General features: G+C 44.5%; 1 protein-coding gene across 1 annotated transcript in view; it reads left to right on the top strand.

Moving 5' to 3' along the window:
* The window catches only part of NAT8L (N-acetyltransferase 8 like), a 63,696-nt gene extending 39,128 nt beyond the window's left edge, over window positions 1-24,568 (top strand). The window contains exon 3 of the mRNA XM_038400351.2: window positions 14,414-24,568. Coding sequence (XP_038256279.1) covers window positions 14,414-14,781 — 368 coding nt within the window. The 3' untranslated portion in view covers window positions 14,782-24,568. The remainder of the gene's footprint in view (window positions 1-14,413) is intronic.
* Window positions 24,569-25,170: the final 602 nt, after the last annotated feature.

The raw sequence follows: 25,170 nt of genomic DNA, 5'->3' as shown, positions 1-25,170 counted from the left end.
GAAAAGAACATCCTGACCAACATCAAGTAAGGAAGCAGTTTCCCCTCTCTGACTAACCAAGAGTCACTGTGGACAAAGTTGGGGGGGAGGAAAAAGCTTTTTAGAAACTGGCTTGGAACTGAGCGGTTTTTGTTGTTTTTTATCCAGAACTTGGGGGACAGCTCGAGGTAGGATGATGTCTGTGAGCACGGGATCCCTCCCATAGGTGGGGGTGGATAGCCTCGGAAACTGTTCTAAGACAATAGGTAACTTATTAGAAAAGGGGTTTTATCTAATATGAAAGTGTAAAGGCTGAAGTTGTCTCTTGGTTTTGTTTTCTGTGTAACTTGTGTTTGCTTTCTGTTACTATTTCATCTTGAAATATGTGGTTTTTCTTTTAAATAAACTTTGTTTTTATCCCAAGCAGATCTCTGATGTGCAAACCGTGTGGAGTGTGTGTGCCAAACTGATGTGATAACTGGGGGGCTGGTTTCACACCTTCGGGGGTGACAAACCAGAGGGGATCATTCTGAATGTCTGGTAATTAAGAACATAGGAGAGATGTGTTTGTGGAAACCCAGGACTGGAAGAGCTCTTGGTGTCACCCTAAGATGTAATTAGGCTGGTGAGACGGGTGAAACCTTATGCTTGTGGGCAGGTTGTTGATGTCAGGGAATTGAACCAAAGCTGCCCAGCATAAAGACCCCTGAAGTTAAAGGGTGGGCAGAGACAGAACCTTTTAGTGGTCAGGGTGGACCCCAAAACGTCACACTTTAACAAGCAGGGAATTGCCTATCTTGGATCTACTGAATGAAGGATATTATGATAAAGTAAATAACTCTTAGGGTGGGATGGGCTGAAAAGGGCTGTGTTACGGTTAATTCACTCATATGTTGGGTATAAGTTTTTTTTTCTTGGGGTGGGGAGAGATTAGAATTAAAAGTATGTTGCATTTTAGAATAAACAGGAACAGGTATATTCAAATAGCGTAGTGAGGCAGGGTGATAGAGGAGGCTGTATTGTGAGCTACAGAAAGGTTGTTTGTAGTGGCTGGAGTTGAAAACAGGAGGGTGAGAAAGTTAGAATTTCAGGGAATTGTTCTGGGCTGGAGGTGGTGATCCTTTGATCTCAATTCCACGTTGAATACAAGGAAGTAAAGGCAGGAAAGCCATGTGTGAGCAGAAATAATGAGTCAGAAATGACAGGAGCATGAACCATGCTGAGAATATTGAAGAAGGCTATGCGGGGAGAACTTGCACCAGGCTTGTAGTCAGAAAGGGAAGACTGCTCAAAGGAGTCTGAAGGGACTTTTGAGAGAGGTATGGCGCACTGAAGGTATTTGGGAATGTACGAGTGGGCAGGTGGTTAATTATCCTGGGATACGGGAGGTGAGGTTTGAAGGAGAATAGGATGAAGGCATGAGGTGCTTTTATTGTCTGACAGGGCCTTGTGGCAGAGAGATATTGGAAGGACAGAAAGATTGTGGGTATTAGTTACCTGAAGTGATGTAGCTGACATTAATGGAAGAAATAAGGCTTTAGATTCACCAGTGCACTCTGGGCCTGCTTTGTGCTTCTCTGGCAGCCGAAAGGAGCCATAAACCTGAATTAAGTGGCCAGTTAAATTAGCGATGCGAAGCAGCAGTAAACCCAGAGTGGCGCAAAGCAGCTGGAGCATATCAGTGATTCTGGTCCATTGAGTTCTTTGATCACAGGAGTAGAGGACAAAGCTTATTATGTTAGAAGTAGCAAATTTCTTGGAGCCCTTGGAATTATGGTCAGAATTATGATCAGGCCAAATACTCTGTTGGCATAAATTGGCTCTGCTCCAGTGAAGTCAAGGGAACTAGACCAGCTTACACCAATAAAAATTTGGCCCATGATAGTTAGCATTCACTAGAACAGCAGTTCTCAAATTGTGGGTTGGGACCTGAAAGTGGGTCGTGACCCCATTTTAATGGGGTTGCCAGGGCTGTCTTAGACTTTAGGGCTTTAGCCGTGGGCAACAGGGCTCAGGTTATGGGCCCCTTGCCTGGGGCTGAAGCCCTTGGTCTTCAGCTTTGGCACCCCCAAGGCAGGAGAGCTCAAGTGGGCTCAGGCTTCAGTTCCCCCTCCTGGGGTCGTGTAGTAATTTTTGTTCTCAGAGGGGTTGCAGTGCAATGAAGTTTGAGAACCCCTGCTCTAGAAGGATCTTATCTAAAACCTGAGGTTTTTATCTACCTTAGGTACTTATCTGGCCCCCAGTATCTGAGTGCCTGACCATCTTTAATGAGGTTAACCACACAACGCCCCTGTGAGACAGGGTAGTGTCATTACCCCCTGTTACAGAGGAGATCCTAACTGACTTGCCCAGGGTCACACTGGAAGTCTTGTGGCAGAAGAGGGAATTGAACCCAGATCTCCCAAGTCCTACATGAGCGCCCTCAACTGCTGGACCATCCGTCCTCCTTCTTTACTTATGTCTGTACTGCCATCATGGGATGTGTTTGCAGTTCCCGTAGCTATACCAGAAATAGCTTTAATCTAGCTAGCTTGGGTCCTTGAGCAGCAAACCTTGGGCACTGTGGGCTTCAGCGTGGGCTAGTCCTGCAAGTAATTACTCTGGGTCCCAGACTGGCTTGTACTGCCCGTGCTGAAGCATGCATTGCCAACGGCTTCACTGCTCCAAGACCCAAGCTAGTTAGATTGCAGCTTGAGAAGACATACCCGAACTAGCTTGAATCACACCTTGTGATTGCACTCTAGACATGCCCTTTGTTGTGTAATGGACACCTCAGAATCCCTGCTGTTTTTCAAGACACTGACCGTATGATGGCCCCAGAATGGCCATTATATCAGGGAAACAGTGAAGAGAGGAAGAAAGCAATGGTATGTGTAGAGGAAGGTGGTTAAAGAACACAGTTAGAGATGTTTGTAAATAAGGGCTAGTTTAAGGAGATTTTCTTGCAATAAGTGGGCAAGATCAAGAATTTTGAGGGTATTTGAAGCTGGGTGGAAGTGGTGGATGATGGAAAGCAGCTAAGCCTGTGGATGTTTGTTTCTGTAGTTGTGTTGGTCCAGGCATATTAGAGAGGCAAGGTGGGTGAATTAGTATCTTTTATTGGACAAACTTCTATTGTCTCTTTCGCCAACAGAAGTGGATCCAATAAAAGGTCACCTCACCCACCTTGTGTCTCTAAGTCTATGAAGGTAGATGAGTTTGAAGTTGAGGAAAATTAAAAAGGAACAGGTATCGCAATGGAGGCTCGTCGCTGACAAAATGTTTATTCATCTCTCCAGTCATGATTATTTTCAAACAGCAGAAACCAATTTATGTGAGAATAAAATGTGAACTCCTGGTATTAATAGCACCCTATTAATTCCATTGCCTACTTCTGCCAAGAAAGATCTGTTAGCTATTTCATTTCATTTCAGACCCAAAAAATGTATGAAAAGCAGAAATGCTTTAGGCCTATGACTCATATCTCTAATTTCAGAATAGACGGGGGAAGGAGATACATATTCTCTACCCCATGGATGAAAAAAGTCACCAGGGAAGGAATAGGAGGCTTTTCCCCCTGAATGCCTTTGCCAATCCTCATTCAAGAATGTTCAGATTTGAACTTCTGAGGGTAGTGATTCTGTTTGGTGGCAGTGCTTCTAGAACTAATTCAGCAAGACAGAAGGACCAGTCACCAAGAAGAATTAGTGATATGCCTGTGAATCAGCACAGGCTAAATTGACCGTTAAGAGACCGGCTGAAAAGGTAGAGTTTTCCTGTTGTTCTGAAATGTGATGGTTCACTCTCGAGCCAGTGTCTTATTTGGGGAGTGGATCTCAGGTCAGCAGTTTACCACCAGTTTGCTCCCCTTCAAATTATGCTCAGCAACAGACCTGCATTGGATGGTTCCCAAGAAAGATTCTTCAATCCTGGCACCAGCAGAAATGAAATCTTGTTTGAGGCTGACCGTTTTTCTTGCCTTTAGGTGGGATAAAATACATCTACAGTAGCAACAGTCCACCTAGAAGGGACAGACCTGTTAAAAGTAATTGGGATAGCTGTGCTGGAAATGGGGGCAGAATATGGCTTGTATTGTTTAAGCAGATGTATCCTGTCTGCTTTGTTGCCTGGGAACACAAACTGGGTAAAAGGCCACATACTTTTTTTTAAAAAATTTTGAACTCAAGATCATTATAATTAGGATTTAAAGTCTTAGGTTAAAACTAATAGAAAGGAGGTGGTCATATCACCTTCCCCGTCAGAGCCTGGGCCAGCAGCACAAACAAAGGTCTGAAAGCACTGAACAAAATGCATCCTAATTCAGTCTCTGGAGCCTGGAAGCCGTGGTGATGGGCTGGATGCAGAAATGTATAGAACTTGAAATGTATAGAAATGTAGAGCTTGAAAACCCAACTAAAGCCAAAATCTGAGAACTTGTTTATAAAATATGCAATGGATTTTAAACACCTGAAACTAATTATTTGTAAAGTCTTGGAAGTGATTTGCTTGGTGAGCCTTAATGGCCAGCCCTGCTTGCTGGTCGTGCAGGACCATGCAGAAGGCCACTTTTGATTTAAAAAGAAAAAGTAATGGGAAGCAATTTCATTACCCAGGTTTAAAAATAGATTTTCTTTTCCTGTTTAAAATCGTTGCAGTAATTTGCTAAAAACAAAACAGGAATATCAGAGGATACTTGATTTACGTGTCTCTAAATCTTAAAGGGGCATTTGTGTCGTGGACATAGGCGCCATCCCTCATCTAGTCTTTCTGTAAACCTAACTGTGCCATACGTCATTGTGTTGAGTAGAGCTGGTTGGGAATTTTTCTACCAAATATTTTTTTGTTGGAAAATGCTGATTTGTCAAAATTGATACTTAATGGGAATGTGTGCATGTTTCAGTGGAGAATAACTTCTCAGGTTTAGGATGGAATTGCTGAATTTGGCAGAGTAGGGCCTTGAACCTGGGTCTCCTACATCCCAGGTGACTGCCCTAACCACTGGATTATTGGCTAATCTGAGCACTTTTTTTGCACCCTGCCCATCTCTTGATCTGAAATAGGAAACTTTAAAAAAAATATCTAAACACTTTAGCAGGATGGAAAACCATTTCCCGCCCAGCTTCCATTCTGAGTTTAGTGGAGTGGAGGGAAAGGGGGTGTGTTTTGTTGATAGAACAACAAACTACATTTGATCTGGAACTTGTAATCTGATTTAGAGGCACCATCATTTACTGCCATGCTGATGGGTCTGGTTCCAGGGCTGGCAAGGGTCAGAATGCTGGGCAGGCAGCAATCTGAATTGCTGGGGGAGCAGAGAACACCTTATTACTTCCCAGTGAATCATATTTCTCGTGTCGCCTCCCAGAATTGACCTGATGAATTGCCTAGATTCAGGGAAGTCAACCTGAGACCTAGTCTCTCACCTCCCCCCTTCTTGTGAATTGTCCTTATTGCTTGATTAGCCTTATTCAAGCCACTGGGGGGGGGGGTTGCTCATACAGATAAGGATGTTTTGCAGGATTAGACTAAATGCTAAAGTAGGAATTACTTCATATAGAATACAGTGAGCTCTTCAGTTAGGTTTGAGAAGTTTTTGCTGTCACTGAAACATCATTTGGAGAACTTATCCACTTCAGCCTTGCCTAATTAATTCCTTGATCAAACTTATCAATACAAAATGTAACATGTTTTGTTCTTGGGGCCAAATACTACTGTAATGTGAATCCGTGTAAATCTGGAGTATCTCCATTGGCTTCTCCCACCCAATAAGCATTCAAGTCATTGGAAGAAATTTTTTCAGTACCTCTGATTAGCAAGGCACATCTATCCTTTGTTTCTAAATTTTTTGTAACCTGGGATTCTTGGTGGATCTCATGCTGCTACTGGGTTCTCAGATTGCAACAGTGGTCATGTGCATTTCATCATATCATCAACATCTAACAAGCAGATTCCACGTTTTCCTTTTGGATGCAGACCTCCCCGTACTAATCCATACTCTTGCCACTCCAAGTTTAGATTGTTGCAGTGTTTTCTCCATTGGGCAACACCTTTGAACCATTCAGAAATTGCAGCTTGGGCATCCTTTTTCAGTTTCCCTGTTCCTCCCTGAGAGCACATTGTCTTTGCTCTGGGATCTGCACTGGCTACTGACAGGCTTCTGGGTGAAGCTTGTGGTGGGTTTGATTATTAAAGCCCTGAATACTTTTGATCCAGGCTACCTGAGATATGCTTTTCCAGTCGTGTGTTACTGCAACCCCTGGTGTCGTATGAGATAAACAGAAGCAGCCAAAGCAGGGACCACTGCACTGAGCTGGGAAGGGGTAAAATGGGGCCCAGCTGGGAGCACCCTTTGGGACCCAGAACTATGCAGGGGAGGACCCCCTTCCCTCAGCCATGTGGCATTGGCCAGGGGGAGGGACAAAGTTCAGAGTGGAACCAGACAGAGATCCTGGCCAGTAGGAGCAACTGCAGATGCCACCCAAGCAGGGACCATCAGACATTCAGAGAACTTACTACAGTTCTGACTCAACTTTCTCTGCCCTGTACGGATTGGCTCTTTGAGGGGCAGGGGTGGACCAGTCTCTCCACCTCAGCTTCACTCTACACCTTCCATTCCTGAGACCCCTTACCTCCTTTCCTCTCCACTTTTCTTTCCATCTGTGGCCCACCCCCAATTATATTTATATATTTATTTTGTAGCGCTGACATGACAGTGTTGTTCTACTCCTTTCCCACCTTGTGTCTGTCTGGTCTAGTCACATGGCAAGCTCTTCAGGACAGGGATTATCTACTACTCTGTGTTTTGTGCAGTGCCTATCAGAATGGGGCCCTGTTCTTGTTGGTCCTTAGGCACTCTCCTAAGAAACTTGATTAGTAATAATAATAGTCAGGAACAGTGCTAGAGCATTGTCAGTGGTGAGTCATTGGCTTTGAAACACGCTTCCCTCCTTGGTCCTCCAGTGCCAGGTTTGGTGATGCTTGGGTCACCCTGCTTGCTTTCCAAGGAAAAGATGTCTTCAGGTGTGGGTTGAGGGGATGGGTTGGTTAATGGTTTTTTGGGCTTGGGAAGTGTTTTTCATTTTTAAGATGTATGGGTGCCTGTCTATCTAGGTACTTGTCCTCTTCACCATAGTATCTGAGCATGCTCACGTACGGGCTCCATCTTTTGGCTTTATTAAAAAGTGTGTTTTTATCTAAGCCCTGTAGTGAGCCTGGAGTCAGAGAAGAGGAGTTATATTTAAACCAGTACAACTGTGTGAGGAGAGGTCAAAGTTAAGTTGGAGTCCTTGTTTGTGTTGTCTTTTATTTAAATAGGGTTGTTATTGGTGGAAACATTTACTTAGGGGGACAATGCTTATGGAAGGCTTAGACCTTGCTGCATTGTTGCCAGGAGTCTTCTGTGGGCATGCTCAGAGCAAGTGTCCACAATCGTCATTCCAATGGTCAAGTTTAGCGTGCTTCTCTGCATTTCTGGCAGTTTGTTGATGTACTGCAACAGGTAGTGTTCTTACTATAAGAACAGCACCCAAGGACGATAGTTGTAGACATGCTTTGCTTGCTGTTTCTAAGAAAGCAATTACTAGGTGAAGAAGGATATTCCCTGCTTGCTTATTAGGTTAGCATTTCCTTTTTATGATGATTTTCCCTTGCACAGCATATTTCATCCACATAGATGCTACCGTTTACTGTTCTTAGGGATTATTTCACTCACCATTCATGTGAAGTCACCTGTAGAGTAAAACACAGCTCAGCAGTGCACAAGTTAGAGCAGGAGTGAGAAATAACATTCTTCCAGTGCTTGCTCATGTCTATTCCATTCTAGGGGTGTGGGCACCCGCACAGTCGGAAATTTTTGCCTTAGCGGTATCTGTCGGGTCAGTTGTGTTGCCCCCTTGTGTGCCACACTCATACGCTGGTATATTAGGCGCCACCATCCCTACGCCCTCTCAGTTCTTTCTTAATGCCCCTGAGAGTTGGTCTGAGCACTTTGTCTTGCATCACAAGAGCGTTAGCAGTTCTTACAGTCCATGGTTTTGTCTCCTTTGTTTTTAGTTTTTAGGTACTTGTTAGACCATTACATCAAGTGTTACAGTAGTAGTTTGATTTCAGAGTAGCAGCTGTGTTAGTCTGTATTCGCAAAAAGAAAACGAGTACCCGTGGCACCTTAGAGACTAACAAATTTATTAGAGCATAAGCTTTCGTGAGCTACAGCTCACTTCATCGTAGTTTGAGTTAGAGTCCCAGCTGGGACTTTGCCTCAGAGCAGGGCATGCCCCATTCCCCAGACTTTAAGCCATGATCATTGTGCAGCCAGCCAATGCCCATTAGTCACCCTCACGATAGCTGTTTGGGGGAGTCCCAGAGAAAGGACAAGTGCAGGATGTGCAAAAACTTTTTTACTCAAACGGAACAGGATATTTGCTTAAGGGCCCTCCTCATGGAGGTTGTGCTTTGTCCTGCCTCGGAGCCCTCTCGATCAGTCTCCATACCCAGCACTTTTGCATCTGTGCGCGGTGCACCACTGACACCGGAATCCACCCAGCACCGTTCCCCCTCACTGGTGCCTAAGAAGTGGTCGAAGTCAACGGGCCCGCCGGCACTGCAGAAAAAGTGGGCTTCAGGCAAAGGACCTGTGTTAGGCTACATGCCTGCCCCTGAGCTACTTGGGGGCATCAGTATGTTCAGACCCCCTAGCCCAGCCAGGGACCCACCTCTGGCTCCAGGGAGTAGCAAGGGGTCCCAGCCCCTCATAAGGCCATCCGTGCCTGAAGCTGGCCTGGCTGCCAAAGCAAGTAGGCCGGCCGCCTCCGCAGACTCCAAGCCAGACGATGGACCTGGCTAATGCCACGGCATCTATGGGCAAGCCAATTATGGGACTGTCCCCTAAAGCAGCGGAGCATCCCCGGTCCCCGGACCGCAGGCATCAATCCCCATCACCGCAGCCTCGGTCCCCGTCAGAAGACCCAGGTCCCTGACGCCAAGATGTCCACCTACGGGATACGTGAGTCACGACGCCGATCCTCGTACACACAGTACTATTGGGCCTCCCACCAGAGATTGCCACGGCGCAGATCACCATCACCTAGGCAGTCTCCCAGGCATCAATCCTCTCCAATCCCCCCCCCCCCCCCCCGAGTGCTGGATCGTTCTCAGATGCAACACCAATCTTATCTCCCCGGTACTGCTCTTTGGGCAGGGACTGTTCCTCAACCTCTCCTGGCCAGTCGCCGACGAGGGTAAGTCAGCAGACTGCGGCATCTACAGTTCTGCCCTGATCACTGGAAGGGCAATGGTCCAAGTCTGAAGGACAATTCAGCCCCTCACCAACAAAGGCGAATCACCACCAGGCTGCGAGACCGGCGTGGCTCCTGCGGTGGAGGCAGGGGCAGTGGCCCATTCAGTGGCAGTACTGGAACCCGTGGCATGTACATTTTATGCCCACTGTTCCTCCCAGGCCGCATCGGACAAGCTGCCCCTGGCACAGCCAGCACCAGAGTCGGAATCCTACACAAGGATGACAGAGTGGGGCCCGATGCCCAAGGAGCCATCCCCAGACAAGCCAAGGGAAGCCGCCCTTCCCACTGCGACGCAGTTGTCTTCATCATCTCCAGACGAAGCGGTGGCAGGCCCCTTGCAAACGAGCAGCCCCCTGATGACTTCAAGGAGCACAAAGCCCTGCTTAAAAGGGTGGCTGCCAACCTAAACTTGGAGGTCAAAGAGCTAGTGGAGGAGTCCAGCCTCTTTAATGTCATGCCATTCTCCACCCCAGCTCAGGTCACGTTACCTGTCCACCCAGGGGTCCTAAAAATTGCTAAGTCTGTGTGGTAAACCCTCTCTTCCATTCCACCTACTTCCAAGAAGGAGGAAAAGAAGTACTATGTCCCAGCAAAGGGATTTGAGTACCTGTGCATCCCCCCCAGCGGGAGTCCCTGGTCATGTCTGCTATCAACGAAAGGCCCAGACAGGGCCAGGTGAACAGCACACCGAAAAATAAAGACGCCAAGAGGCTGGACTTGTTTGACAGGAAAATTTATTTGACAGCAATCCTGCAATATTGGGTGTTTGACCATCAGGCCCTACTAGGCATGTACAACTTCGGCCTCTGGGATTCCATCAGCAAGTTCAAGGAGGGCCTCCCACAGGACTGAACCCAGGAGTTCACCACCTTGGTGGAAGAGGGAAAAGCAGTGATGAGGGGCACCCTCCAGATGGCCTAGGACGCTATGGACTCGGCAGCCAAGGTAGTTGCTTTTGCGGTGGTCATGAGGTGCAGCTCCTAGTTACAGTCCTCTGGTTGTCCCAGGAGATGCAGACTAGCCTTCAGTCTCCTGTTAGAGGGAGCAGGGATCTTTTCGGAGCTGACTGATGCACGGCTCCATGGCCTTAAATACTCCCATGCCACCCTCCATTCCTCAGGCTACGCACCCTTCAGCAGGCTAGAAAGCCATTCTGTCCCCCTCCACCTCCGTCCATGTCATGAGGTATCCCTCGGTCCAGCTCCTACAGAAAGAAGGACAGAGACAAAGGACCCGTGCCTCTGCTCAGCCTGGTTCTTCCGGAAGCCAGAAACAGGCATTTTGAGGATGCGCCCGAAGACAGCGACCCAGTCGCTTCCCAGGATCCACCCTGTTCTTTCCTCAACCGCGTGCGCCCCTTCCAATTGGCCTGGTCGCAGCTGACCTCAGATGGTTGGGGGCTCAACATAATATCTTCAAGCTACACCTGCAATTCATGGCCAACCTTCCCTCCTACCCCCCCTTCCCGGTCCCTCTTCAGGGACCCTTCTCACGAGCAACTAATCATTCAAGTGGTCGAGAACCTCGTAAGCCTGGGGGCGGTAGAGGAGGTCCCTCCAGACATGAAGGGGAAAGGGTTCTACTCCCACTATTTCCTAATGGCAAAAGGGGGCCTCAGATCCATTCTGGACCTGCACTGCCTCAACAAGTCTCTCAAGAAGCTGAAGTTTCACATGGTCTCTCTGGCCTCCATTATTCCCTCCTGGATCCAGGAGACTGGTACGCCACCCTCAACTTAAAGAACACATCTTTCCATTTTCCTGGGGCACTGGCGGTTTTTCCGTTCTGTATTGGGTCACTGCCATTTTCAATTCACGGTGCTGCCCTTCAGTCTCTCGTCAGCCCTGAGAGTGTTTACAAAATGCATAGCACCAGTGGCTGCTGAGGTGCCAAGGAATGCAAATTTATCCGTACCTCAGCGACTGGTTAATAAAGGGCCTTTCCCAGGATCAGGTGTGTCATCATCTCGACCTGGTTTGCTCATCTGTTGTGACTTGGGGCTGTTAATAAATGAGAAAGTCAACTTTAATTCCAGTGCCGCGTGTAGAGTTCATTGGAGGAGTCCTCGACTCTACTCAGACCAGAGCCTTGCTCTCTGAGGCTAGGTTCCAAGCCATGGCAGACCTGATCTCATGTACACAAGCCCACCCTCCCACCACCAGTCACACATGCCTGCAATTATTAGGCCACATGGTGGCCTGCACTTGTGGTCCGGGACGCGCATCTCCGTCTCAGGCCTATGCAGGCGTGGCTGGCATTGGTCTGCATCCCCAAGAGAGACAGCATGGACTGTGTGGTCAGGGTCCCGGACCACGTACTGTCATCACTCACATGATGACAGAATCCTGCTTCGGTGTTGGAGGGAGTTCCCTTCACAGCTTCTTTCCCTTTGTCTCTGATGGTTCGGACCTGGGATGCGGAGCCCACCTGGGCAATCTCAACATGCAAGGTCATTGGCCGAGTCACAATCACTCCTTACACATCAACATCGGGGAGCTCAGAGTGGTTTGCCTGGCCTGCCAAGCCTTCCTACCTCACATAAAAAGCAGGGTGGTCCAGATGCTGACAGACAATACAGCAGCTATGTTCTATATCAATGAGCAAGGCAGAGCCAAATCATCTGCCCTTTGCCAAGAAGTCCTCAAGCTCTGGAACTTTTGTATACAACACAACATCCTTCTCGTAGCCGCACACTTCCCCGGGGCCAGGAACGCTTTGGGAGATCGCCTCAGCATGATCTTCTCGTCTCGCCGCGAGTAGTCCCTCCATCCGGAAGTGGTCAGCATCATCTTCCAGAGGTGAGGGACTCCCCACATCCAAGCAGAACAGGAAATGCCACATTTTCTGCTCCTTTCAGGTGATTGATAGAGGTTCTCTGCTGGATGCTTTTCTGCTCCCATGGTCATGGGCTCTGTTATACGCCTTCCCCCCCAATGCCATTTAATTCAGAGTCCTCATGAAGATCAAACATGGCAGGGTGATTCTCGTAGCGTCAGCTAGGCTGCACCAGCACTGGTTCGGCACATTGCTGGACCTCTCGATTGCTGCTCTGTTACAGCTACCGCTTCAGCCGGAAGTGCTGTCCCAAAACCACGCCGTCTTCTGTATCCGAATCTGGCGGTGCTTCACCTGACAGCTATTTAGTACATGGTTAAAGCTGTACCAAGCAAATTAAAAATTGCATTCTCTAGATGTCTGGAGGGCTCTAGCCTTCTACATTGAAAGGTCAAAGCCATTCCGCAAGTCAATGCAATTGTTCGTTGCAGTGGCCGACAGGATGAAAGGTCATCTGGTGTCCATTCAGAGAATTTCTTCTTGGATCACTGCCTGCATTTGCTACTGCTACAATCAGGCAAAGGTGTCCCCTCCGGCGATTGTCACCACCCACTCAACCAGGGTGCAAGCCTCCTACAGCAGCTTTCATAGCCCAGATGCCTGTCCAGGACATCTGTAGGGCGGCCACCTGGTCATCTGTCCACACGTTTACATCCCATTACGCACTTACCCAGCAGGCCCGGGACAATGCTGGCTTCAGTAGAGGAGTGCTGCAAGCCACTAGACTGTGAACTCCAAGCCCACCTCCAAGTATACTGCTTGTGAGTCACCTAGAATGTAATCAACATGAGCAAGCACTCAAAGAAGAAAAAACGGTTACCTACCTTTTTGTAGCTGTTGTCCTTCGAGATGTGTTGCTCATGTCCGTTCCATTACCCACCCTCCTACCCCTCTGTCAGAGTTTCTGGCAAGAAGGAACTGAGAGGACATAGAGTCATTGGCGCTTAATACACCAGCACATGAGCGTGGTACTCAAGGGGGTGCCTCAGTCAACCCTATGGATACCGCTAAGGCAAAAATCTCAGACGACTGCACACATGGGCATGCACACACCTAGAATGGGTAGCACATTGGGGTCGCACACACCTAGCAACACATCTCGAAGAACAGTTATGGAAAGGTAGGTAATTTTTTTTTTTTCCAGTTGACAATGCCATGGAAATTTTAAGTAGACAGACTGCAAGTATGCAGTGGGAATTCTGACATCCACTTAGGATCAACATCCATGCTCTGGGAGGAAAGCACTGTAGGACACTAAATGACATGATTGGTTTTACATTTCACCTGAAAGGCAACAATATGCCCAGTAACCCCTTAACACTGTGATGGGCTCTGGTTCATTACTGACTCAGAGGGGAAGAATGCTGCCTACTAAATCACTAATATAACTTCCTCCAGCAACTGTTTTTTTTTTTTGTTGATCTCCTGTCCAAGTACTCCGTGCACCTAGCCCTGCTTAGCTTTGAGACCACAGCTGAAGGTGGTTGGCTGCAGGGCTACTCAGTTACTTCATTAGGCTGAAGTTTCTCGTTATGTTGGATTTATCCTGACTTGTACTGTACACAAGCTATTCACATGTCCCATGGAAATAGAGTCCTTTGACAATGCTGGCTATATCAAAGAAGGAATTTTGCAGTAAAACCTACAATAAAGAGGCTCATTTTGCAGCTGCTTTTGACACAGAGCTCCCTCTAACTAAGGCCGTTCCAAGAAACCAAAGATATGTAATGTTGTTGTGTTAGGGAGAGTTAATATATTCCCTTTGTGTGCTTTATTGAAATAAGTGAAACACCCTTATAATGGATAACCTTCTAATAGGGCAGGGTGGCATATGGGATGGTTCCACTTCACCTTTCCCATATGATTTAGGAAAAGTGAGCTCCTGAGTTTGACATATTTTCAGGCTTTCACCTGAACTAAATCTTTTAGCAGGTTGAGGACAAATTCCTCTGGTCACCTTACACTGGTGTATTGTCTAATGTCCTTTACAATTTTGGTCTCAAATAGGAAGTCTTATATTTCAAATTGGAGGCGATTTTTTTTTTTTTACACGTCTCCCTCTTGGGCAATAACAATCTCTTGTCAGTCTTAAGAAAGCAATTTTGGGCCAGATGCACAAAGGTATTTAGGCACCCAACTATGCAGATAGGTGCCCAGTAGGATTGTCAATGCACTTAAGTAGGTTGGGTGCACAACTCCAATTGATTTCAGTAACTTTATAATCTGGCTCTGTATCGGCCTAAGGTGATGTATTAAGCCCAGGTAGGCTTATGCAGAAGGGCAGTTACATTCTTCAGCTTCAGATTCTGCTTTGTCTTCTGTAGGCTCCTGCTTCTGGGTAGCTGTGTTGGATGGAAATGTGGTGGGAATCGTGGCTGCAAGAGGCAACGAGGAAGACAACACCATGGAGCTGCGCCGCATGTCCGTAGATTCCAACTTCCGGGGTAAAGGGATTGCCAAGGCCCTGGGCCGCAAAGTGCTGGAGTTTGCCATGCTCAACAACTATTCTTCCATTGTACTGGGAACCACAGCTGTCAAGATGGCAGCCCACAAGCTGTATGAATCCTTAGGGTTTAAACATGTGGGCATCACTGAACACTACACCCTCCCTGGGATGACACATTCCATACTAGAGAGAATGTTTTTCCAGCTTCGCTACCACCGCTACCGCCTGCAGCTGCGCGAAGAATGAAAACAAAAGCAAAAAAAAAGTTTTTTCTCCCATCCCCCCCCAAAATTGCCCTTATTTTGTTTTTCATTGTTTTTGTTTTCAATTGTTTGTTTCGTTCCCTCATTTCATTTTTAATTTGCTTTGTACAGCTTGATTGTACAAAATAAGGATCCTTCCTCGCATGCTGTAGGTGGTGGTGCTGAGGCTGGAAGTACTGCTCTCCTAATGCATACAGTGTTAATGACCTGGCAGGTCAGAGTGGATCTACAGCTTGTTGTTCCAATCTTACCCAGGTACCTACATAAAGCACAGAAACTTACAAACATGATAGTACCACTGGTCTGGTGTACATAGTAATTTTTTTTTCAAATGTAAAATAATGTAGTGATGACATTCATAATACAGTAAGTGCAGAAATATTACTTGAATGCATTTCTCAGTATTTCATGCACCAGTAACTAAAATATGCATTCATCTTACTATAAATTACTGGTTTAATAGTTTTCAAAGAAAATGTGAAAAAACGCTTGCTACAATGCATGAAGAGGAAGTGTGTGCACGCACTCAAACACACAGCACTGCCATCCAGGCACTGGTGTTGCACTTTTTTTGGATGTGCCTCATTCTGCCAAATATCTGAAAGAACCTTGGTGCATCCAGTAACCATGACTTTTTCTCCATTCTCATTTTCCTTCCTAAGCCAGCAAACAGACTTGAACCATTTGAACTCTGAGCCCCATTGTAACATATTGTAAAGTAAGATCAAACTTAAATATCTCCTGCGCTGTTCTGTATCCATGCATAACCTGCAGTCCTGGGCCAGACTTCCGCATGTGCACTGGAGTTTCTCTGCTGCCTTCTGGGTTTGTTTTTTTGTTTCGTTTTTTTTTTTTAATTTTTTTAAATTTTATATTTGTTTTGGCTTTTGCTGAATGGTGTCATTGAAGCATAATGGAGGCTGCAGTTCCTATGGCAACACATTTGCACATTAATGTGAGCAGCAAATCTAAACACTTCAGACAAGCAATGTGTGACAGATAATTGCATTTTGGGAGTATGCGGGGGGGAGCATACATATTATCTTAACCAGCTGCTGTTTAATAATTGTAGATGGCCTCACTGCAGCCTTCCATAAAAGGTAACTAACTGCTTTAATGATGTCAGATTTGTGAATTGTACAATGCAAAAAGCAATGCAAAGCAGATTCGGCATGTCTGTACCTAATATGTATGTACAGTGCCTGCCAACAAAAGAATAGCCAAGACTACAGCTTCTTCTAGCCTGAAATACCAATTTTTATAACTTATTTAAACAAATAACAACTTTGCATGAATTATGTCGGGGGAAAATCAGTAGGTTTTAATTTTTAAAATGTGGTATCAGAAATATTAAAAACATTTCTGGTGGCACTTAATTTGGGGTGAGTGGTGGGATTCAGCTATTTTATAACCTTTAAAGGGAAACACCCTTTAACTTAAGTTCCTGGAAAAAAAAGTTACTATTCTATGAAGTATTGTGTGTGCGGTGTGGGAAAGAAAACCATGATGAAATTGATAAGGGACTGAACGTATGTTACTAACACTTCTAACTATAGTAGAAGCAACTAGGTAGGAGAGTTTCAGAGAGGAGGAAACGGATTTATCCTTGTCATATCAAATAGTGGAGACAAGTAAGAAGGGTACTAGAAAGAATGAAAGGAAGACCCAGACAGAAGGCTTAACTAATAAGATGTGGGACAGAACACACGTGAATTATATTGTGAGGTGGAAACCAAAAATGCTAGCCTTTCACTTCCAGTCCAGGGTCTTTCCTGCACTGAGATTCATCAATGTAAAGGTAGGAATTGGGTCCAGAGTTCATTAGTTCCTAACTGGCTGGTAGTCCATGGTACTGGCCAGTTAGATCGGAGAGCCAAACTCGGGACTGTCTGTGCAATTCCTGCTTATCAAGGGCGGGAGCATCTCCATGGGTGCTTCTTTCAATAGGGAGGAAGCCTGCACATGCTTAGCAAGCGTTAAGGAAAAAGGCAGCTTTCACAGTAGAGAAATTGGAGCCTGACAAGAGGGTGTGAGGTTAGTCTCCTGAGCCCAGCCTTTTCATTCATTGTCTGCTCTTACTTCTAGCTAGCAGGGTGGGAGAACAGATCCCAGCCTCCATATGAAATACCAGATCAAGGAGTGAGCAGGGTGGGGGTACAACCAAATCGGAAGATTTTGTCCTATTTCTCTGTTAAGCAATTCACACTCTCAGCCCTGGATTTCTGCCTTCCTCAATCTATACCATACATAAAAGTGCCCTAAGGTATATTGTCCCAGTAATAAACGGAGAAAGTAGATAATGGAGGACACTATTTCAAGAGACCAAGAGCTTAATTAACACAATTTCTTTGTGGGCTACTATATATTTTTAAGTCTTTCAATGCTGTACATTTCTCCTGAAGTGGAGGGTAGGGGTTTTTGTATAGTGTACAGAAATTGGCATAATATTTTTTTGCTGCTTTCAGTGATTTATTAACCTGGGTAAAAATAGACCATTATAAAGTTTTAGCAAACATGAAAGAAAAAAAAGTTTGTGCCTTTTTTTTATTTTTTTTTTCAGTTGCTGTAGAGTCACTGCACTAAAACCTTTCCAGATAATGAAAATAACTAGTCTTTTAATGAAGGGGAAAATGCATACATTTAATTGTTGATTTTTATCGGGGTGTCTAATTAAAAGAATGTTCTTGGTTTTATTTGATACCTGTGCCTTTGTAATATGCCTCATTCATATCTGTCATAAGCCAAAACTGGTTCAAATGCCCTAATCTCCCGCAGAGACAGAAACACAGTTAAGTCACCAACTTTCTTAAAAAAAAAAAAAAAAAAAAAAAAAAAAAAAAAGTTAAACTGTAACATTATTATTGTATCTCTGACCATAACACCTTTGATTTGCATAGGCGAGATATGCTTTTAAAATATGCAACGTGGAAGGTGCTATGGGAACTCGGTACTTCTAAACAGGTGGTCTGGGCACCGAAGTTGTAAAGACCGGAATCAAGATGCTGCCTCTTAGAGATTTATTGTTGTGTAAATTTATTTCTCTTAATGCCTATGTGAAGTCACCCCTGCTTTGTCAGAAATGCATTTTGGAATATTTTGTTGGGTGAGAACACCAGGAGCCATTGCTGTCTGTCCTGTTCACTAGCTTTATCTCCAAAAGGAAGTAGTTCTTGCTGAATGTCTTGCTATCGTTTTGCCAAACCATGACACCAGAGTGATTGGTAGAAATCGAACTAATCTAAGCCCTGTTTGTGCTGACATTCACAGGGAACTCTCCAGCTGCTACAGTAGCTTCACCTCTGGTAGCAGGAGTGAGAGTGCTAGTGTAGACAAGGCTTGGGTATCTTTATTGCTGTTTGCTAGATCTCCTTTGAATATGGTTAGACAACTCAGAGGTTAAAAACACTGGACCCGCCAGTGCAGTCTTAGTTGTTGGACCTGCATTTCTGGGGAAACTTTCCCCAAGCATGTTAATATGGACCCAGCCTTGGAGCCTGATAATCCCCTCTATTTCCTGTAGAATCTCTGTGGACTTCAGGCTACAGACTACTAATGCTTATCCCTTCCCATCAGAGGGCCCAGTTTGGGCCAAAAGGCGAACTCCTGCAGTCCCTACCCAGGCAAGTCTCCCTGTCTGTATAGAGACCGCAAGATCAAAGACTTTGTTTTTGTTTTTATCCATCCATAGTCTCGGATTTTATATATTTAAATGGTATCATAAAAGATAGTTACATCCATTTTTCTCATAGCAAGAACTCCAGAGCACATGTGAGGTGACACTTCTCACCACGAAAACTCCCAGCTTTGCATTATGTATTAAAATGCAGCTTGCTCTGAACCTACTGCTGCTGGAAGCCATATTGCTGGGCGGACTTCTTGTGACAATACCAGTCCTCCTTCATTCTGCTTGAACATTTCTTCGAGTGATGGTCCCTATTGTATTCCACTGTGGGTTATACATGTGCACCATGCGTCCAGAACTGGAGAATTTGAAAGTAGTGTCCGTTGGTCTGCACATGCTCCCTGGCTCACCTGGTGCCTCCAACTGAGGGGATAAATGGCGGGACAGACCAACCACCTCTCCAGTTCCTCCTTGTCGTCTCATGGTCCGGATCAGAACCTCTCTGTCTGTAGCTTCAGCTTTGGCCCTTAAAATAGGATTTAGTTTTGAAAATAGTTCTAGCATTTTGTACAGATTTCCCCCAAGGTTCTTGCTGAGTTTCGCTTGAACTAGTCGATCTGCTTACTTGTGTTCTTCCCTAAACTACACGCTTTCTCAGAGGAACAGAGACTCTATACCCTCGATGTGCAGTGAGCCTTGGCCTTTTACCTACACAGAATAAGACCAATCAGGAAATCCACAGGACTGTTCCTTGCTACAATGGAACGAATCAGGAGACAAGTGTTCTGCAGCTAGGGGGTTTCCGAATGGATCTCTAATTACATCCTATTCTGCTATCCACTATCAAATCTTCCCACCACGCCCCATGGGGTAAGCTCATTCCACAAGAGCACAAGCAGTGACTATGGCATCGCTTCAGGAAGGGCCCCACCTTGATGGGGGTAAAGCAGCCATGTGGAGCTCCATTCACACCTTTACGGGACATTATGCCCTAGTCCAGGGCTCCTCTCCTAAAGCCTCCTTTGGAATGTCTGTCCTTCACTCAGCCCTAGTGTCTGCCTCCTCGCACCAGCCTCCTGCTGAGACACTGCTTGTTAATCACACTCAGTGGAATACTAGAGGGCCCATCACTCGAAGAAAAGGAGGAGGTTACTTAGCTGTAACTGGAGATTCTTTGAGATGTGTGGTCCCTATCTGTATTCCACATCCCGCCCTCCTTCCCCTCTGCTTCAGATCTTCCCTGATCTGGGATGGAGAAGGAACTGGAGAGGCAATTGGTCCATTCTGCCCTTTATTCCCTCGGTCAGAGGCATGAGGTGAGCCAGGGCGCATGCGCTGACCAACAGACGCTACTTTCAAATTCTCCAGCTCCGGACACACGGTGTGTGTGCATAACCCACAGTGGAGTACAGATCTTGAAGAACCTCCAGTTGCAGGTACGTAACCTCCTCTGACTGGCTGTCATTATTTAACACTGGTATACAGCAGTAAATGTGTAAGGGGCTATATAAAGAGATTTAAGACACGGTCCCTGCCCTGGGAAACTCTCAATCTAAGTCTGCAATTGAAAGAACCTTTAGAGGATCTTTCTGGGGGGTTATTCTAACACTGTAAAGAGTTAATTTATGTACTAAATAAGAGACTATAAAAATTCCATTTTAATAAGTGGTTAGACACCTGTTACTATTCCCTATCTATGAACAGGCTGTCAATGTGAGAAAAGGAGCTGCCATTTTAGTATTTCCATGCAAGTCCTCCAGACTGATGCACAACGTGGTGGAACAATCACAGATTCGGTGTGTGTGTATCTCTCATCATAAGGGTTGGAGTTTATAACCACCTTGAATTCAGCTGGAGAATGTTTTTAAGAAGTAATAGAACTTAGTATTTTACAACAGCTGTGCCACTGCCTGCTTTTCCCATGCATGCAAATGGATTATCCCTGCTCTCTGCCCCATTCTGCACTGTCAGCGTCACGGTTGCAGCTTTTTAGTTAATTTTTATTTTAGTGTCAGGATTCTGTTTTGGTGATTCGTTTGGCTGTAAAACAGATTTCCTGCCTGCAGCCTTGATCCTACCATGAGCTCCATGTGTGTGGATTCCTGCAGGACTGGGGTCGGGGTCAGGACCAGGATCCTCTTGGCTAAACCCTCCTTGCAAGATCAGGGTCTAATATATTGTATAGTCCTCTTAAAATTGTAAATCACTAAAGGGAAAAATAAATATTTGATTCACATGTGTCTAATATTAACTTCATTAGCACCTGAGCCTTCCTTGGGATACACCTGGGCAGTTCTCGCTGAAACAACAGGAGTTGTGTGTGCATGCTAAACTGGGGGGCAGAACCGGCCCCTTGGTGCCTGCTCTGAGCAGTGCCACCTATAAACCACGTGTCTCATTGACATCTAACCCTGAGCAGCAGGAATCTAGGCCCCTAACAATGTTCAGTTCCATTCAGTGATGCTAAGTGGTTAAAGCAGTATGGAAAGTGGGTTCTAATCTTCTCCAGGCATCCTCAACTGATATTGTCAGAAACTCATGCCATTCCCCCTCTAGTGAAATGGTCAGTACCTGCAGAAGGTGTAGAAATGGCCGCTTTAATCTCCGCTTTGACAGGCACTTCACAGTGCTTCATGCCATGGGAGCTTTCAGAATTCTGCACTGAGAGGGATGACGCGGGGCTTTCCCCTAGGTTACTACTGCTACAGGATATGTACAATATTATTTTTCAATACCACTTTAATGCTTCCTAGGTTCCCCTCTCCATAATTGTATTGCAGTCTCTATTCACACACAGGACTGTGGGCTCCAGATACTGTTTTTATGCACAGAGTCCTACATGTGTCAGTAGAGTAAGTTTCTCCTTCCTAGTGCATCCATGGAACAAAATTATTGGGTATAACTTGTGGGGATGAAACTTAATTCCAAGAACTGTGTTTGTGATTAATTTGTAGAACTAAGTTGATTTTAAAATCGCTACATCAGTTCATTACTTTGCCTGTATGATTTTAAAATGAGTATTTGTGTAACAGCCTGGAATTTTATGTAATTAAATCTTGTCAAGGGTTGAACAGTTTTTGATTAGTTGATTGTACAGTTGCAGGAAGAAGCTTGGTTCTTAAAAGTGCTTATCTGAAATGAAAACAAGAATTCAACTAAAATGTAAAATACCGTAACAATGGTCTATGCATCTGTGATCTTGAAATGTAACAGCAACAAATTATTTATTTGAATGGTCACTGAAACTCCATATGAAAGTAGAGTACAATAGCTTATCAATGTAAAAATTAGTGCAACTTCCTTGTAAAGGATCAAGTGGCATGAGTAACATATTAACGTCCAGAGGCCCAATCCTGCAGCCCTTATGTACATCAGTGACAGAGCACGGACTGTGCAGATGACTGGAAGTCAGGGAACCTGGGCTGTGTCCTTGCCTCTGCCAATGACCTGCTGGGTGACCTGAGGCAAGTCACTTTTGCAAAACTTGAGATCCAAGTATTCTTATTACTCACATGAGATGCAGGATTAGGCCTCAGCTGGCTGCTATTCTGAAGTGCACACTTCTAGGATGCAAACCCATGCAGTGAGGAGCACTCTAAGTCCCTGTGACTTCAGTTGGAATGGAGGGTGCTCGGCATGATGCAGGGTCAGGCCCTTAGACCCTTGTGCTCCCACTGCAGTGGGTGGCAGAATTCCCACAGATTTCATTGGGAGCAGAATCAGGCAATCAGATAAAAAAAAATCTGATCAATGAAAGTCAGTTGCTTAGATGTTTTCAGAAGGCTGTCACTGTCCTTATTATTGTCCTTTGTAGCATTGAACCGTATCAGTTCATGATCTGTATCTTCTGCCTTTTAATTTTTCCAGAGTTTATGGCTGAGATGCAGATGACTGGATAACTAATCCTTTCTGCAAGATGTTCAGAATTGCTAGACACACAAAGGCAAGAGTCAGCTCCTGTTATCTTTTGAATTAACCATCTAATTTTAAATTTGCGCTAAGCCTGCATTTCATTAGAGCCTGGTTTAATGCTATTGATATGCACTCTATTTAAAGTCTAATAAAGGTGTTCGGATTCCAAGCCATTTGGAGTCCTGGGGTTGCATACACTATGCCACATAAAGAAAAATTAATGGATGTGCAATCATTAAATCAGTTTGAAAATGCAAAAGGATCAGTTTGCTTCTTCTCAAACCATACTCACACCAAACCTTGATCAAGAAATCTCATACCCTTGTGTTTGTAGCCAAAGGTTTTTACCTCTCCTCAGTCAGAGGGATATGTATAGATGTTGTATTTTCCCTCTCTGCCACTAAAAGACTTACCTGAATTATCTTTCTAAGCATCTTTAGCTGAAATTAAAATAAGTTAGCATGCAATGTAAACAACTGAGAGTGTAGTTAAAAGACAATAACTTTAAAACAATAAGCTAGAAGTCAACATTTGGAGTGTATAAATCAATGCTTTCTTTGTTTTGCAACATGGATAGTTTTTTGAAGAGGAAAGAGTTTACTGTTAAAGTTTAAATAGTAAAAGGTGGAAGTTAATTAAATCAACAGTGTAACAAATACATAATGCAGTTGTAAATTTCTTTATAAGTAACACGTTTGAATGTGAAATCAGCAGCTGTAAGCATAATGACTATATATTAATATTGTTTTCAATATCCTTTAGCCAAAGCTAAGTTTAGACATTTTGCCTTGTATGTATTTTTTTTCTTTTCTTTTCTTTTTTAATAACTGGGTTTTAACAAAAGCATCCACTGCTTTTTGGTTGTTCTTATGACTGTGCCGGGCCGTTATCTTTAAGCAGTTTGTGTGCTTGCGTTATTTTAAGGCTAAAAAATCTTCTTGAAACTAATGCAGTTAAGGTAAAATCACTTCTTTGTAGTGTTTAAACAGATTGCGTAGTATGCATTTGCAGAAATATCCATTCAATGTCAATTAAAAAAATTGGGGCTAGATTAGCAGAATTGTTAGTGTCCAGTCGAGTGCTCTCCTAGTAAAAATCATGGGTTATCAGATTTAACATGCTCCTCAATGGAAGCTCAGATTCCCCTCAACAGTCTCCTGTTCTGCATCTCTTCATACCTCTACAAGACCAATGTGAAATAAGTCTTGTGTTTTCTATGTTCAGCATGGTATGTACTGTACCTTGTAACAGGAAGCGGCTGCAAAACCTTAGACGTATTCTCCTATGAACATACTTTAAAACAGCAATAATTACTACTGTAAAGAAAATGAGCGTTTGCAAAGACAGGGGGAGGAGAATGGGAGAGTAGTAAATGAAGACATAGTAATGAACATGCTGGCAATCAAGTGCTGCTATTGTAACTGGGGATCAGAATTAAGTACTATAATGGGCCGTTGGTCTTTGAGACGAGGTCAGATTGGAAATGAACTTGTTGATACACAATCATCCAGCTTGAAGACAATAGAAACACTCCAAGTCTTTATACAATGCAGTATCTTCTTGGTAGAATCTTAAAAGTAAGTTAAAGTAATCCACCATTCCTAGCTGGAGAGGGTTGTCCTTTCAGCAGATAGATGAGAGCACTGTCAAAAGTAGCATAGAGCAGTGTCTGTTTCTGCAGTCTCCTAATCCAGGTTTACGCTACAACTCTGACTCAACAGTAGCAGAAGATTGACTAAAGGAATGTACTTTTCTGTGGCAGCACACAATGAGGATAATCAGTGCTGCTGGTAAATGTTCACATACTGTCCATATCCATACAAACCAGTTACTACAGCATGTGGCAAGAAATGTTATATATGCAAGTTACTCCTCAGTACATCTTTAGGCATTGGAGTCCCAGCCTATAAACTGCTACTCAATATAGTGATCTCTCTACTCAATCTTCCGTTAGCAGAGTACTGAAACACTATATCCACTCAGCTCTGAAATGAATGCAGTGTGTCTTTAGGAAGAACCAAGTTTGATATTGTAAATGAATGACTTGTAGGTACTTAAGTCTGTTTCTGATGGCCGTTGTAACTGTGAAAATTAACCAGACCTGCTGTGATAAATTTGGATAAATAAGGTTTATTCGGTTAATTTTTTATAAGTGAAAACTGAAAAGATGAAAGAATTGTAATATGAAAGCAACTGCTGTAAATGTATGAATGAATAAAATCTAAAACTTACATAAGTTATTTCTAAACTGCATTGCAGTGAAATTACTGACTGTTCTTAGAGTACATGAAGTTTCAGAAAATTAAGCAGTGGAAATGCTGCAGTAAAAATACCAGTTCTCTCTCTTCCCCCCCGCCCCCCACTGGCAAATAGGAAATACATGTGTCATACATGCCTCCGTTTTACCATCCCCAAGCACTCACTGACTAATCCCATCATAGTTAGTGTGTTCTTCTGAAGATATGTAAATAGATAGTCACAACTAGGCCTTGTGTTCACACACACATTAGTCTGCCAAGACAAGCTTTGCATTTGACAGACTATTGGCTTGGAATCGCATACAGTATGGTAATTAAGAAGAGTTGCTTCTTGAGGCTCTTGCAGATACCTGTGGAAACTGCTTGAGAATTTGTGCTCAATACTAGAACTTGCCACAGATGTAGCTAAAGCCCCAGCTGAGATCAGAGCCTAACGGTGCAAGGTGCTGTTTATACCCAGGGCGCAAGATAGTTCCTGCTCTGAAGAGTTTATATTCTGAACAAAGGACAGAGGAAAGAAGAGGTGTTATCCTCATTCTGGAGACAGGGCTATGAGGTACAGAGAGTTTGACCCATATCC

This window comes from Dermochelys coriacea, chromosome 4, assembly GCF_009764565.3.
Source record: "Dermochelys coriacea isolate rDerCor1 chromosome 4, rDerCor1.pri.v4, whole genome shotgun sequence".
Classification (NCBI taxonomy): Eukaryota; Metazoa; Chordata; order Testudines; family Dermochelyidae; genus Dermochelys; species Dermochelys coriacea.
This window is presented reverse-complemented; position numbering and strand designations above follow the sequence as displayed.